This window comes from Onychomys torridus, chromosome 13, assembly GCF_903995425.1.
Source record: "Onychomys torridus chromosome 13, mOncTor1.1, whole genome shotgun sequence".
Lineage (NCBI taxonomy): Eukaryota > Metazoa > Chordata > Mammalia > Rodentia > Cricetidae > Onychomys > Onychomys torridus.
The window spans coordinates 72,871,340-72,887,912 of record NC_050455.1 but is presented as its reverse complement, the minus strand read 5'-3'; the positions used below and the strand labels follow the sequence as shown (position 1 = coordinate 72,887,912).

The 16,573-nt window shown below is 43.0% G+C and overlaps 1 protein-coding gene across 1 annotated transcript in view; it reads left to right on the top strand.

Moving 5' to 3' along the window:
* Window positions 1-15,576, top strand: part of Cndp1 (carnosine dipeptidase 1) — a 35,711-nt gene extending 20,135 nt beyond the window's left edge. Inside the window, exons 7-12 of the mRNA XM_036205262.1 lie at window positions 2,946-3,030; window positions 8,070-8,230; window positions 10,438-10,602; window positions 11,900-12,041; window positions 13,843-13,990; window positions 15,443-15,576. Of these exons, the coding sequence (XP_036061155.1) occupies window positions 2,946-3,030; window positions 8,070-8,230; window positions 10,438-10,602; window positions 11,900-12,041; window positions 13,843-13,990; window positions 15,443-15,512 (771 nt within the window). The 3' untranslated portion in view covers window positions 15,513-15,576. The remainder of the gene's footprint in view (window positions 1-2,945; window positions 3,031-8,069; window positions 8,231-10,437; window positions 10,603-11,899; window positions 12,042-13,842; window positions 13,991-15,442) is intronic.
* The last annotated feature ends 997 nt before the right edge of the window (window positions 15,577-16,573 follow it).

Here is a 16,573-nt window from a genome sequence, read left to right as displayed (position 1 = left end):
ACATAACAGGCTGTAGATTTCCTAGCTGATGTGATGGAAGTATACAGACCCAGGCATGTATGAGACTTAAATGTTATGAACCAGATAGAAATATCATGGATAATTTTTGTGAAATTATAATATGTATTTTTAATCATTTTAAAAGCAGTGTTGGGGATATAGTTCATGGAGAACACTTAATTATCTAATCTGTATGGGGCTTCAGGTTCCACTTCAGCATGACAGGAGAGAGGGAGAGAGAGAGGAGAGAGAGAGAGGGAGGAAGTAAGGAGGAGGTAGAAAAGGAGGAGAGGAGGGGAGAGGGGAAAAAGGAATTAGAAAACAGCATGTTCTCTTTGTTAAATTAGCTGATGTGAGGCCCATGGATAAAGGACTGATTAAACCAGTCTCGGCTTCCAGGGAGTTGACTGTAAGAAGACACATAGTAGGAGAGATGCTGTGGGAATACTGAGAAAATAGGAAGCCAGAAGTTAGAATGTCAAGAAACTTGGCTGTGAGGAGAGACAGTCATGGCTGGAAGGAGCACAGACTCTCTGAGAACCTTCCCAAGGCAAGAAAGAAGAGCACCAGGCACCAGGAAACCCTGAGGAGAACAGAGGCACTGAGGAGGTGGGTAGGGAGGAGTGCTTGTGCCAAGGGAAGGGAACCCCCTCTTGAGAAGGTATCGGGTAGATAGACAGTAAAAATGGCAGAGCATCATGTTTTGCTGTTGGCCCCCCGCCTCCCCTGCTGGGTAAGAAGAAAGTTTACATGCAGCTAGAGTACATAGTTCCAGGCAGTATTAAGGGATGACATCCTCTGTCCACGTAGATAGATACGTTTGCTCTACTACCTGTGCTCTGTAGCCAAGGCCAGAGAAATCAATTTGGGTAATTCAATGTAGGCTGTCTATTCCTGATAGTGTGATGTAGAAAGTAGTGAAAAAAATGTATCAAGATGGAGACCACAGAATGGGGGAGGTGATGAGTAGTGGCACAAATAGAGGAAAATAAAAGCAAAAGACAAGAGGTCGGGAAATCTTGGAAGAGCTAAGGTATTGAATGTTTTCATAAGAACCAAGAATGGACAGTGTAGTAGTCAGACATTTCTCTCCCAACTACCAATTCCCAAATAACCACTCAGAGGCTTAATATTACTTATAAATGCTCAGCTGATAGCTCAAGCTTGTTACTAGCTAACTCTTACATTTAAATTAACCCATAATTCTTATCTATGCTTAGCCACATGGCTTGGTACCTTTTCTCAGTACAGCATTCTCAGCTTGCTTCTCTGAATTTGCTGATAACTCTCTGACTCTGTCCTTCCTTTTCCCAGAATTCTCCCAGTCTGGCTCTGGAGCTCAATCTCTTCCTGCCCAGTTATGGGCCAATCAGCTTTTTATTAGCCAAACATATTCATAGTGTACAAAAAGATTGTTCCACAGATGTGAGAATGTCAACCCCAGCACACTTTAGTTAGTACAACTACCTAATCAAGTGATACTCTCCCTCTGGAGTGACCAAGTGGGAGACTCCTCTTCCATGAAAGGTGGGTGAGAGCAAGTAAGGACTGCTAGGCAGGAATGATATAAATAAAGGAGCTGGAGACAATGTTTAAACCAGAGTGGTACAGAGCCAGGGAGGCTACATAGCAGGGGGGACCCTAGGATGACTGTGGCTTATAGTAAGTTTTGGTATTACTCAATCACTGGGCAAGCCTCAGTGAAACATTTCACTATTAGGATAAGAATTTATACTGTATCAATCTGATAATAGAAAAATAAATAAATGTGTTGGGGATTTAGCTCAGTGGCAGAGTGCTTCCCTAGCAAGCACTAGGCCCTGGGTTCAGTCCTCAGGTCCGGGGGGGGGGGGAAAAAGAAAAATAAATAAATAAAAATGAAAAAAAATTAAAAAAGAAAATAAATATACAAACAAACAAAAAACCTATGTGGTAATTGATGGAGCATGATGTTCATGATGGAACGAAATAACTGGAGACGATGTTGAACTCAGTTCTTGATCTTCAAAAATGGGAAGCACTTTCAACTGGTGTACACTGTGAGTAACCACAGTTTTAGGTCTGGCCTTAGAAAAAAGGTCAGAGCTTCCAGGATGACACTGAAAGGTAAAGGGCAGTAAAGGCCACTGTGTGAGCCACTCCATCTTCCAACACAAAATCAGTCATGGAAGAAGCTGTAGAGGAGGTAGAAAGAGGAATTATGAGAAAAGAGCTAGGGGAATGGCTTAGTGGATAAGACTGCTTGTTGTGGAAGCATTAGGGTATAAATTGGACTTCCTAATACACATATGAAGTTGGGCATGACTATGGGTGCCTATAAGCCTAGATTTGGGAGACTGGCCAGCTAGCAAGGCAAACTGGTGAGCTTCAGGTTCTGTGAGAGATCCTACCTCAAGGGAATAAAGAGGAGAGCATGAAGGAGGATATCTGACTTTCTTTGGACTCTCAATGTGTACACACAATGTACATGCTTGCACACAGATACACACAAACCCATACACTATCCATACACAATACACATTCAGAGAGAGAGAGAGAGAAGAAGGAGAAGGAGAAGGAGAGAGAGAAAATTATTAAAAGAGGCAACAAGGGAGTTTCACTGCAAGTAAAAAGAGAAAGAAAAGCAAGTTTCTCTGAAATCAATAGAGGAAACATTCTCCAGAGAGATGACCTATAGCATGGTGCAAAGCCGAGAGCAGGCCAGCTATGTGACTAGCAATAATTCGGCCAAGGAATGTCTGGTCATCTAGGATAGAAGTGTGCTGGTGGAACAGTCGGGGAGTAAAGTCAGTGTAAAACAGAAAGGAGGAGAGTCTTCAAGTCATGTGACTGAGAAACACGAGCTGTGAGGTCGGCTCTGGAGGTCACCCACCTGAGTCCTGAAGGACACCAGGCATAGGAACCATGGCAGTAGGTAAATTTCTACTCTTGTATCTACTCTACAGGTAAAGTGCAGAGATCAAGATTTTCATTCTGGGACCTTTGGTGGCATTCTCAATGAACCAATGGCTGACTTGGTTGCTCTTCTAGGTAATATTTCTACTTCCTTTTGTGAGCATCAGTTCTATTTAGTCTCCTGGCCTCTGCTCCTCTGGTTTCTGAATCAGCTCTGAAAACGTTTGTAGTATAAGAAAAACTATCCCCTTAGCCTCTTCTCCTCTCACTTGTGTGCTCTCTAGACTATTTATAATTAACTCCATGTTATGTGTTATTTCTGTTCATGGACTGAAATTCTGCTTTTATTTATTGTCTATTTATTTCTTTATTTTTAAAAGTTGTTTATTTTGTAGACATGAATATATTTATAGGTGCACAAATGTCTGTGTTAATGTGGATGCACATGTGTGCATGTGTATGTGTGTGGGCATGCATGTGGAGGTCAGAGGTCAATCTTGGGTGTCATTCCTCATTCCTCAGTTGGTGTACACTTTTATTTTTGAGACACTGGAATCTGGAGCTTACTAAGTTGTCTAGTTTGAATAGGTAACAAGCCACAGGGATCCTGCTGCCTCTGCATCCCCAGTGCTGTGATTACAACTGCATGCCACTGTGTCCAGATTTTAATTTTTTGAGATAGGGTCTCACTATTCAGTTCTGACTAGCCTGAAGCTTCCTATGTAGACCTGGCTGACCTTGAATTCATGGAGATCTGCCAGCCTGGGCCTCCAAGTCCTTGAATTAAAAGCCTGTGCCACCACACCTGGTACAGCATGTGGCACTATGCTTTATATGTAAAATTATATTATTTTCTTCTGGGGCAGATAAATTGTCAAAAGCTGCATGTAAGTCCTCTTGGCCTTCATAGTACCAGACTGAATATAAACAGTCTACATGGCCAAGATGCTGGAGGGTCTTCTCAAGGTCTTCATCAGAATCTTTAGCTGTAGAATTTCCTTCCCCATGACCAAAAATTAAAATTAAACAGTGAAATTAATCTACATTTTAATTATCTATCTACCATCTATGTATCTATCTACCTATTTCTATACATTCTTCAGTGACATTATATTTTTCTAAAATATTAATATTCTTGGGCAGTATCTCATGCTTGGCAATTTCAGAAAGAATATAACAAGCTTTTTTCCTTTAAAGAATTCAGATAATGGGGTTGGGGATTTAGCTCAGTGGTAAAGTGCTTGCCTAGCAAGGGTAAGGCCCTGGGTTCAGTCCTCAGCTCTGGAAAAAAAAAAGAATTCAAATAATATACAACTTAATATATTAGAGCAGGGATAGTTGATCTTTTTACCATACTAATTTCTCCTTCCTTTTATCATCATCAAACATTTATTTATTTTTTCATAGACAGGATGTTACACTGTAGCTCAGGCTGGCTTGGAACTCATCCTCCTGCCTTACTTAGCCCCTCAGATACTGGGATCATAGGAATAAGTCGTCATTCCCAGTTTCACATTGCCAAATCCCAAGCAATAGGCTTCAAGTTTTCCCTCAGTCATGATGACTGTGTGATATCTTTTTTTTTTTTTTCTGGTTTTCAAGACAGGGTGTTTCTGTGTAGCTTTGTGCCTGTCCTGGATCTTATTCTGTAGACCAGGCTGGCCTCAAACTCACAAAGATCTGCCTGCCTCTGCCTCCCAAGTGCTGGGACCATCACCACCCGGCTCAACTTCGTGATAGCATGTTAGCCTGCATGGGTTTAGCCAGGCATGGAGTTTCACTTAATTTTACAAATATGTATTGTTTTGCTAAGGAAAAGTGTATTGAGATCATAAATGGAACTAAACCACAAGTTATACTTCCATTTGCTTTTGGTACATCCCAAACAGCCTACAACAGCTCACCTTTTGGATTTATACTCCATATGCTTTCTGAGTGCTTAGTACAGAATCACAGGGATGCCAGTTTGATCGCTAGTGTTAGTCAAACCAACAGGAATTTTGCTTGCTGGTGGGTGGGGCTGGGCTGTGGTGGAGAAACTTCAACAGTAGATTAAATCCAGGGTTCTAGCAGGTCACAATATCTTGGGGGTGAAGTGTGATCCTAATTAGTTTTAACAATAAAAACCTGGAGTCAGATATTAGGGTGAAAGCTGAAAGATCAGAAAAGCAGAGCAGCAGCCACTAAAGAACTCTTAGCCTCTATGAATCCTCAGACCAAATGGGGGGCCTGTCTCCACCCTCCTTATATTCCTGCCTCATCTCCCTTGTGCTGAGATTAAAGGTGTAGACCACCACCACCCAGCTATTTCTCTTTTAGACTTGTTCAATCTTGTGTATCCCAGGGTGTCCTTGAACTCCTGATCTTCCTGCTTCCTCCTCACAAGTGCTGGGATTAATGGAGTATGTCACTGCTGCCTGGCTTCTATCGTTAACTAGTGGCTAGCTCCACCTTCTAATCTCCAGGCAAACTTTATTTATCAGAACACAAACAATCATACAACATGGAGGAGCTGGTTGTCCTTCCCTGATGACTGGCAGAGTGCATGTTCACCAGGGGCTGAGAATCTAGAACCAGCCTGACTTTATGCAAGTCTCTGACCTTCATCATCTTCTGTCATTCATCATGCTGGCAACCATCATGATTACTAACAGCAACAAATGTTCACTGGACACAAAGTAGGTAAAGCCTATGATAACCTCTGCTAGGGGACACTATATGATCAAATAAGGCTGAAAATGTCATAGATTGGGCAGGCAAGAATAAGTGAATATTTGTGCTCACAGATAAATCTCCAACCACCAATGGCTTTTCCTTTCCAGTTTTTCTACTCAGCAACTTTTAAAGGCCATGAGGACAGTTGGAAAGACCATTGAGCTTTCTTTTCTTCCTACTGTTTCTTTTGCTTTGTTTGTTTGTTTGGTTTGGTTTTAGACAAGGTCTCTTAGAGCCTAGGTTGGTCTCAAACACAATATGTAGCCAAGAATGGCTTTGAGGAGCCAGAGAAAGAGGAGGGCATCAGGGGCCAGCCACCCAGATACACAGCAAGCCATGGAGTAAGAGAAAGATTTACAGAAGAAAACAGAAAAAGCCCAGAGGCAAAAGGTAGAAAGGGTAAGTCAATTTAAGGAAAGCTAGCAAGAAATAAGCCAAGCTAAGGCTGGGCATTCATAATTAAAAATAAGCCTCGGCCTGTAATCCCAGCACTCGGGAAGCAGAGGCAGGCGGATCTAGAGTGAGATCCAGGAAAGGCACAAAGCTACACAGAGAAACCCTGTCTAGAAAAACAAACAAACAAACAAACAAAAAACAAAAAAAAAAGAATGTAGCAGGAATCTTAAAAAGTACTTATTAATAAAAATCAAACCTGGAGCCAGTTATTGGGGTGAATGCTGGAAGATCAGAGACACAGAACATGTCACAGCTTCCTCTCCTCACCAGTTCCTCAGCTGATCTTGTTTCCTCAGACTGGAAGCTTCTGTGTCCTCATCCAAATGAATCTCAGCTGAACTGTGCTGCTCAAAGCCTGAAATCTTAACCAGCCAAATGCTTCTAGTTTCTGGTATTCACGCCTTATATACCTTTCTATTTTCTGCCATCACTCCCTGGGATTAAAGGCGTGTGTCTCCCCAGGCTGGCTGTATCCTTGAACACACAGAGATCTGCCTGGCTCTGCCTCCCAAGTGCTGGGATCAAAGGCGTGCACCACCACTGCCCAGCTTCTGCTATGGCTTGCTCTGATCCATTTTCCAGCCACCATTTTTGGCTCTGTATCTAGTGGATGTTCTGTTCTCTGACCCCAGATAAATTTATTAGGGTGCACAATATTTTGGGGAACACAATACCACCACAAAAGAATAAGCCTCTATGAGTGGATTTATTTGGGAGCTGGGTGGCAGGCCCCCCAAAAAGAGCAAAAAGCAAAACAACAACAATTTATGGCTTTGAACCATATTGGTACACCGTGTAGTTCACTGGACTAGCGAAGGATTTGTGTAACTCAGAACTGGAAGCACAATAGTCTTCAATACCATCATGTAGTGCAGCCATAGAAGGAATAGAAGTCTTGGGGAAGCTCTGTGGACAGGAGAGGGCCAAAGGAGGAGCTGATGAAACACAGAGCACTGATGCCTCCCATGCATTCTGCTGCCTTCACACACTTGCTCCTCAAGTTTGGCTTCCTATGATCACTTTCTGGGAAACTTCTGTCCTTTGGTAGACTTTGTTAAGCACTTGTTGACTTTCATTGTGTCTACATAGAACCAAAGAACCTGTTGATACATCTCCACCAGGCTGTTATTTTGTTAGAGATGGTGTCTTAGTAACTAAAGGTGGCAGGCATCTTCTGGTTTCCCAGCACCTAGCACAGATTGTGTGTCCAACATACAACGTTAAGGCGTCCATGTCCACTGTCTGCACAGGAGCTTTGTAATTAATGACACCGACCTAAAGCTTTGCTATGTATCTTAGGCTCTCCTCAAACTAACCATTCTCCTGCCTCAGCCTAGTACTAGGATGACAGTCATACACCACTACTCCTGACTTAATAGTTGTAAAACAGAGTGCTTTGGAGTATAAAGTTCCTACCCTGATAATGTCAAATTCTAATCATATTAAGAACACAGAACACACACTTGTGAAATGCTGTTCCTTAAATAAATGTGCTCAGCTGGACTAATTTTGTGTGAGTTATACCAATGAACTTCCTCATTGTAATTTCCCTTTGATATGTATTTTCTTTGAGTTTGTGTGCATGTGTAAGTGAGAGAGAGAGAGAAAGTTGAGAAAAATTTTGGGAAGTTTCTTGTGCAAGTTTGTATGTATACATGTGTAAAACATATACATTTCAACTATTTAATAATTTATAATTATTACTTATTAACTCAAGATAAAATACAAACACGAGGCTTGCTTGTGAAACAAACGGTATATATAACATAGCTGAGAACTTACCTTTTGCAGACCCATGTCTTGGCTCTGCCCTTGAGGCTAGTCTGCCTTGTGACCACTTCCTTCTTGGTACCATAATCTCTTGAGTAAAGGGAAATGCTGCCACTGATTCTAGCCAGGGACAGAGGCAGTCATGAATGTTTTGCCACAGAGGAGAGTCTTATCTGGGCTGGCCCTAGGACCACAGCATTGGCACACTTGTAATTTCTACATCTATTTTATAGGTAGCCTGGTGGATTCATCAGGCCACATCCTGATTCCGGGAATCTATGATCAAATGGCTCCTCTTGCAGAGGAGGAAAAAACACTATATGAAAACATTGATTTGGACCTAGAAGAATACCGGAAGAGCAGCCAAGTGGAGAAATTTCTGTTTGACACCAAGGTATAATCTTAAATGCACACATGTTCTGAAAGAGGATCGCTCCTCCCAAATCATGTTTTCCCGGTGTCTAATCGGCACCACGCAGTGTTGATCTGTACATCTTAAAACACAAGGCAAAGGTTAAATCCCAGGCAGATTTGATATCCACAGTCACTTTCCTTTGGTCTAGATCAGCCAGTCCTAGGGAGCAGTTGGTACAGGCTTCAGGCATCTAACCATGAATAATGACTCATTCGACACTGGTGTCTTTCCACAGCAGTTTATTAATTTAAATCCTATTCCACTTCTTCAGGGAGCTGAGCTTTCCGAATGTTCAAAGATTGGGAGCCACTGTCTGAGACACTGGCTCCAACACTTGTAATTGTTCACTTTCTCAGGCATTACCGAGACCCTTCAGGGCTGACGGGCAAGCCGGAACATCCCTCCTTTGTGCTGTGAAGAAACGTAGAATGTGGTGCAGAAATTCCTGACGAATTTAAATTTTTGTTTGTTTTCTTTCTCCTTTTTTGTTTCTCGAAGAATACTTTGCCTGCTGAGGGCTGAAGAGATGATTTAGTGGTCAGGGGCATGGACTGCTCTCGCACAGGACCTGAGTTCAGTTTGCAGTATATGCTTTGGGAGGCTCACAGTTACCTGTAACACTACTTCCTGGAGATCTGACATCCTCTTCTTGTCTCTTTGGATACTGTACCATGTTCACATGGATGCATCTCTTTCCCTCTCTCTCTCTCTCTCTCTCCCCCTCCCTCCCTCCCTCTCCCTACACACACACACACACACAACTAAATAAACTAAAAAAAGAAAATCTTTTAAAAAAAAAAAAAAAGAATGTTTTCCTGCTCAGGTATTGATACCTGTGTTTGATTCCCCAGGAACTTCCCAGAGAGGGCAAAACCATGATGATAAGTGGTATGGCTATCTGTGGGACTGTATTCCTTCCTTCAGACTAAGTTTGTGAAAATACACAAGAAAGAAATTGGCTCAAATATTGAAGGTTTATTTAGGGATTTCTGAATAATGATATTTGCTACATTATCAGTGTATAGCCCTGGTTAGAAATGTATAATCGGATCTAGTTTCTTTCTAAACTATTTTTCCATTACTATCATCATTATTATTAATGTAATGTGTGTGCGTGTGTGTGTGTCTCTCTCTGTGTGTGTGTGTGTGTGTGTGTGTGTGTGTGTGTGTGTGTACGCACATGTGTGACACTCGACGAGCCAGAGGGCATCTTTCAGGAGTCAGTTCTCTCCCTCTACCTCACCGAGGCAGGATTTTCTTATTGTTTCTGCCACTCTTCATACTCCAGGCTAGCCCATGAGCTATCTCTGTCTGTATTCTTAGAGGAGCACTGAGATTACAGATGTGTGTCTCCATGTCGGACTGTTTGACTTGGGTTCTGGGGATCAAACTCAGGTTGCCAGGCTTCTGTGATTCAATTTCTGAAGCAGCCCCTCAGACAGGAAGATGTTCTGGGCAGGGCAGCAGCATGGGCAGCATGGGCAGCATGGGCAGCATGGGCAGCATGGGCAGCAGGAGGAAGAAGCCTCATGTCCTGCCTGTATTATTAGTCCAGACATAGCTAACTTGTGCTAATTAATTGGTCATGAGTGGGTCTCGGGGACACAGATGTTGGAGATCTGAGCAGTTTAATTCAGCTGAGGTCTATTTTATTTGCAGTACTAGGGGATGGGCATCCTAATCAAGTGCTCTACTATGAAGCTATATCCCTAATCCTTTCTTCATGTATTCACCTATCTATCTATCTATCTATCTATCTATCTATCTATCTATCTATCTATCTTGAGACAAGGTCTCACTATGTATCCCTGGTGGGCCTGAAACTCACTATGTGAGCCAGGCTGGCTGACCTTGAACTCAGAGAGATCTGTCTGCCTCTGTGCTGGGATTAAAGGTGTATGCAACCACACCTGGTTTGGGTTTTTTTTTTTTCCTTTTGAGACAGGATCTCTTCTAGCTGAGGCCAGTCTCATACTCACTAAGGAGACAAGGATGATGTTGAATTTCTGATTTTGTTGCCTCCACCTCCCAAATGCTGGACTAAAGGCATCTACCACTAGGCCAAGACCATGTGGTGCTGGGGACTGAACCCAGGGCTTTGTGAATGGCAGGCAAGCACTGTAGCCACCTGAGCTCCAGCCCCAGGCCTCATCTGAGTTTAGTCATATGTTCTTTGCATGATGTAGGAGGAACTCCTGATACACCTATGGAGGTATCCATCTCTCTCTATCCACGGCATCGAGGGTGCGTTTGATGAGCCTGGGATAAAAACAGTCATTCCTGGTCGAGTCATTGGAAAATTTTCAATCCGCCTAGTCCCTCACATGAATCTGTCTGTGGTGGAAAAACAGGTAACAAGTGTCTGCTGTCACTGGGCACAGCAGTGCCACTTCTGAGTCCCGCACACCATGGCAAGTGGAGCCGTTCTAGGGTTATTACCGAAGTTACTTTTTCCCCTAACACAGAAGAATGGAGCAACTGTCAAGACGCCAGTGTCAGCCTTACTCCTTGCAAACCTCTCTCCTCAATTACAGAAGCCAGACAGATAGCCACTTGAAGTTGCGATGATGGGAAATTTTTAAAAATTAGATGTTAGCTATAAAGGTGAGATTGGTTTTACACATAGATGGAGTAGGTAACTGGCCACACTTGGCTGGAGCTGGAAAACGTCAAGCCCAATCATTTGTTAGCTCATGATAGTTGAAGCCAGAGTGTGGAAGGCAGCCATTGTGAGGAAAGAACTGTCTGAAGGAGTTATCTATCTGAGTTATCAGCCCATTATTAATTTACCTCGAGTTGGTTTAGCAGGAAATAGACTCTTGAATCAGAGAGCTCAGGAAATACTTCCATGCCTCCCCCAGCTCTCAACTCTCTTGTGCCCTTTCCTAGTCTTGTGCTCTAATTGCATCCTAAAAGTCTCCTCCCTTCTCCCCTCAGTCTTCCTTCTCCACTCAGTCCTTCCCTCTTCCCTCAGCCCTTCCTTCCTCTCCCATCACTCAGTCCTTCCCTCTTGTTTCCCTCCCTTTAGGAAGCACCACTCTTCTATCTTATGGATACACACTCCACAAGGGCAGGAACTCCCTTGTCTCCTTCACAGCTACATCCCCAGCCCCTGGTGCTAATGAGTGCTAGCTGAAGGAATGAACGGAAGCTATGCTTCCAAGGCTGGAGCATACTGGAAGGATTTCCTCAGCAGCCACTGGAAAGGAGTAAAGCAGTTTCTTAATGTGTCTCCTTCACCGTTTAACTTGGAGTTGCTCCCACTTTTAAGAATTTTCCAGAATGTGTAATGTCCCCCAAAGTGTCATTAGAGTGTTACTAGATCAAAAACCAAAGACACGGCAATGGAGGAGCTCTATGTGGATTATGTTTCAAAATTTCCAGCAAACATCACTCAGATAACACTATGGATCAGGGACTGTGCAAGTACACAGGATGAAGGGCAATTAGAGCATGTATTCCCCTCTGGATAAAGCCCAGAGCCTTGGAAGCCCCTGTTCACTGTTACACACCCAGTGGCGTATCTAAAGACTCATGATGCTCCAACTCATCAGGTCAGGGTTTCCTCTGTTTTCCGGGTGGAAGACTGTACACACTGCAGGAGCAAAGTCCTGCATTCTACTTGTTATTGACAGTGTTGCCTTCTAGGTGAAGCAGCATCTCGAAGCTGTGTTCTCCAAAAGAAACAGTTCCAACAAGATGACTGTTTCTATGGTACTAGGACTCCACCCATGGACTGCAAACATCAATGATACTCAGTACCTTGCAGCAAAAAGAGCCATCAAGACAGGTGGGCCTTACAGATGTTTTGATTTACCTGTTTGCAGCGGGGCCAAGGTACTTTTAAGACACAAATATCAACTGTCCTTTTTATCCAGCGTGCATCACTTGCAGTTATCTGGAAGGCAGAACCAATAGAACGAGTCTATGTAAAAGGGGATTTATTTGGCTGCCTTTTATGATACAGTCTGGACATTCCAACAAGGGCTGCCTCGTATTGGAGAGATCAAGAACTCAGTAGTTGCTTAGTCCCTGAGGCTGGGTGCTAACCTGGTTCTAAAGGCTTGGAAGATTCCTGGAGACCTACTGGTCTTCAGTCTACATTGGAAGTCCAGAGGGGCTGGGTTCTGGTAGCAAAGGAAAGCAGAAACAGCAATGATGAACTTGGCAGTAGGAAGAAAGGTGAACAGGGGGAAAATGCTTCTTTTTTCTGTCTCTTTTATTCAAGACCAGAAGGTGCCATCCACATCTGGCGGGGGGGCATGTCTTCCCACCTCAGATGATCAGATAAGAATGTCCTTAAAAAAAAAAAAAAGGAAAAGAAGAAGAAGAAGAAGAAGAAGAAGAAGAAGAAGAAGAAGAATGTCCTTCAATGGAGTGCCCCATGGATTCCCTGTCAGTTGATTTCAGATCCAGTCAAGCTTAGATTGACAACTAAGATGGACCACCACACAGGGCACAGTATTGTGTGCACAGGATGTTTCTTACCTGATACTTCCTGTAGTCACCACAACAGCCTTCTCCAGTTTACAGAGAAAATGAAGGCTTACAGAGACGAAGTAATTTGTGAAAGAGAGCTGTGATAGTTATTTTTTTCATCACCATGAAAAGTACCTGGAGGAAACAACTTGAGAAGGAATGGATTTTCTTTGTCTCACAGTTTCAGAGATTTAATCCATCACGGCAGGGGAGATAGGATGGGGTATTTCAGCTCCTATAATGCCAGTGAAAGGAGGAACTGCAACAGAAGGCATGCCACAGGATGTCTTCACAGTGGATGTATGAGGATGTATATGCTCCTCCATGAGTAGATATAATGGTTAACAATTCCTGGTGTAAGGAGAGATTTTTCTTTGGTGGTGTAGCTACCTGCAAGTTGTCCATGCTCTTGCAACTAACACCAACTGAACTCATTTGGACACCAAGCTAGTCTTGGGTAGAATTGTTTTTCTTGTGTTGGTGCCATGACTAGAGTGAATGAATTTTTTTTTCAGGAAAAGTCTTACAACAATAGTAGATAAAATATACCACTGTTAAGCCAGGCAATGGCGGTGCATGCCTTTAATCCTAGCACTTGGGAGGCAGAAGCAGGTGGATCTCTGTGAGTTCAAGGCCAGCCTGGTCTACAGAGCTAGTTTGAGGACATCCAAGGCTATACAAAAGAAACCTTGTCAGGAAAAAAACATTTATATATATATATAAATAAAATGAAAAATATATCACTGTTAATTTCTGATTCTTGATTGTTGCACAATAGTTACATGAGATGTTTACATGGAGGAAAGAAGGGTTAGTGCTATATAGGAATGCTGTGCATGCTATGTTTGCCATTTTTCTCAATTCTAAAATTTTCACCTTGGTTCAAAATTAAAAATCTAAGCCAAGTGTGGTCACACACACTTTTAAGTCGATTATCTAGGAGGCAGGGGGATTTTGAGTTTATCGGAAGTCTGAACTAGATCATGAATTCTATGTCATCTTGGGCTACATGACAAGATCCCAAGAAATAAAGAAAAGCACATATTACTATACTCAAGTGACAGGCAGACTTGTCATGATTTAGTTGACTGCCTCCTTTTCCTGTGTTTCAGTGTTTGGAGTAGATCCTGATATGATCCAGGATGGATCAACCATTCCAATTGCTAAATTATTCCAGGCTATTACACAAAAGAGTGTAATGATGCTCCCGTTGGGGGCTGTGGATGATGGAGAGCACTCTCAGAATGAGAAGATCAACAGGTGAGCTGACCCTGTGAAGGTGGGGAGTTCATGAGGGCCTGTCCATCAGCCTGGTGTGAGACAGGACAATAACAGACCTAGAGGCTTAAAGACTTGGAGGTTAGCACCCCACAGTTCCTTAGGTTGGGAACACCAGTTAAGCCTGGTGTCTTAGTTAGGGCTTCCATTGCTATGAAGAGACACCATGACCATGGCAACTCACATAAAGGAAAACATTTAGTGGGGTGGCTTACAGTTTCTGAGGTTTAGTCCATTATCATCATGGTGGAACATGGAAGCATGCATGCAGACATGGTGCTGGAGAAGGAGCTGAGAGTTCTATATCTTGATCTGCAGGCAACAGGAAGTGAATTGTGGCACTGGGTGTAGCTCGAGCATAGGAGACCTCAAAGCCCACCCCCACAGTGACACACTTCTTCTGACAAGGCCACACCTACTCAAAAAAAGCCACACCTCCTGATAGTGCCACTCCTTTGGGGAACATTTTCTTTCAAACTACCATGCCTGGTCTCAGACTACTGCCTTCCTTGCGTGTCCTCATGTGGCAGAACTAGAGCTAAGGGGGAGAGGGAAGGATTGGTCCTGCCTGCAGGCAAGCAAGGGGCTCTGGTGTTTCTTCCCTTATCCACTCACTAGCGCCATCCGATTATGGCGCATTCTCAGGCATCATTTAATGGAATCATCTTTCATTGCAAGGTCCCTCCAGTGTTGTCTCATGGCAGGCTGGGGCTTCAACATACGGATTTGGAGACTGACATTTGGTGCATAACAAAGAATATTTAGGAATGCTTGATATGAACACATTGACAGATTATATAAACCTCCAAATAAGTGAGAAACAAGAATGTTTGATTCTTCAATCCCTGTCATGTCAAAAATAAGAAGCCAGAGAAACTCTGAGAAACTCAAGAAAGCCATGTGGGGCAGTGCGTTCCAGGAATCCTAGCACCCAAAGAGACTAAGGCAGGGGAATAAAGCAAAAAACAACGATAATGGGCATTTCTGGGCTGAGTCCAAGATTAATTCCCTCCTTTCCTTTCTCCTCCCCTCTCCCCTTTTCTTCCTTCTGCTTCCTGCCCCTAGACAGAATCTTGCTCTGCACCCCTGGCTGGCCTGGAAAGCTTTGTGCAGACCTCTGAGGTTGCAGCAATCCTCCTGCCTCTGTTTCCAAATGCTGGGATTGCAGGTGTGCAAACCACATCTGGTTATCTTATCTTCTGATCTCATCTTTTTTAATAATAATGTCATTCTCCTTCTGGATTAACAAGTGACTTTGCTCCTAGGATCTCAAAAGTATGCTAAATACTAAATGCTAATGCTAAACACAGAAGCAATCTAAATACTTTAAATTGACTGGATTTATATACTACATACAATTTTTCTGTGGACATGGTTGGCTGTGTTTCCTTCATTGTGAGTGGAAATGTGTTTCCTTGTTTTTATTTCTGTTAGGTGGAACTACATACAGGGGTCCAAATTATTCGCTGCCTTTTTCCTGGAGTTGTCAAAGCAGCGCTCATGACAGCAGGTGCCGTCCAGCGTCTTCTGACCCACTGACAGATCTTTCCACTCAGACCCTGGGCAAAGCTGGAGCTGGAAAATTTCAGAAAATGTCAATCCAGGAAAGTATTTGTTCCTCCCCATTTACAATGTCTTGAGACATTTGGACCAGTAATAAAACATGTGAAAGACACAGACATTGAAACGGTTTATCATTCCTGTCACTCACCTTCCCAAAGTCACAGCAACTTGAACCTTCACTCCCCCAAATCCAGTGCAGCCGGCTGGAACTGGACTCAGTGCAAACTTCCAGCACAAGAGGGACACCTCTTCAGCCATTAGATCCTCGCTCAGTCCTCCAGTTTGTTGGTAGGCCCTGAAGAACTAGGGTGCCCAATCCTTCCACCCAGGATCTCAGGACCTGAACCACTTTTTGCCTCTGTTCTCTTAATAAGGAAAGCAATGGCTTCCACCACTGGCTACAGTGATTTCCCCATGGATTCATTTTTAGAAGAGTTACTGGGGCATGCCACTGTATTAACTTCCTGCCTCCCTTCATTTTTTTTCTTCCAATTTCTTGAACATTCTGAAGCTGAAATGATCAATATTCATACTCACACACCATTTGGAATCTTCGTGCAAAGATGAGATTTTCTTTAATTACAAACTTTCTCACCTTTGCCATGATTGATGCCATCTGCTCAGTTCCTCTGCTCCCTATTCTTCCAGCCCATCAATAAAGCCCCACTCCCCGCACACATGCATACCTGCCATTCTACCAGTAGAATTTGCCCAGATAGGATTTCTCTCACCCCATTGAAATTTTACTCAATGACTATATCCGAACTGCTCAAAGCTTTTAACAGCATCAGTGTTAGATGAAGAACTAATCAACCCTGACATCAGCAAGACATTCTCAATCTAAAGCCCTCTGCTAAATCTGCATTCATTAATCATTTTAGTTCACCATCTTGTTTGGCTTGATTAGGCTTGATGGTGTAAACACTACACAAAGTTAATTTTTTTTACAGTTGAGTATATATAAATAAACCAATCTTGATAAATTCATTATTTACATCATAT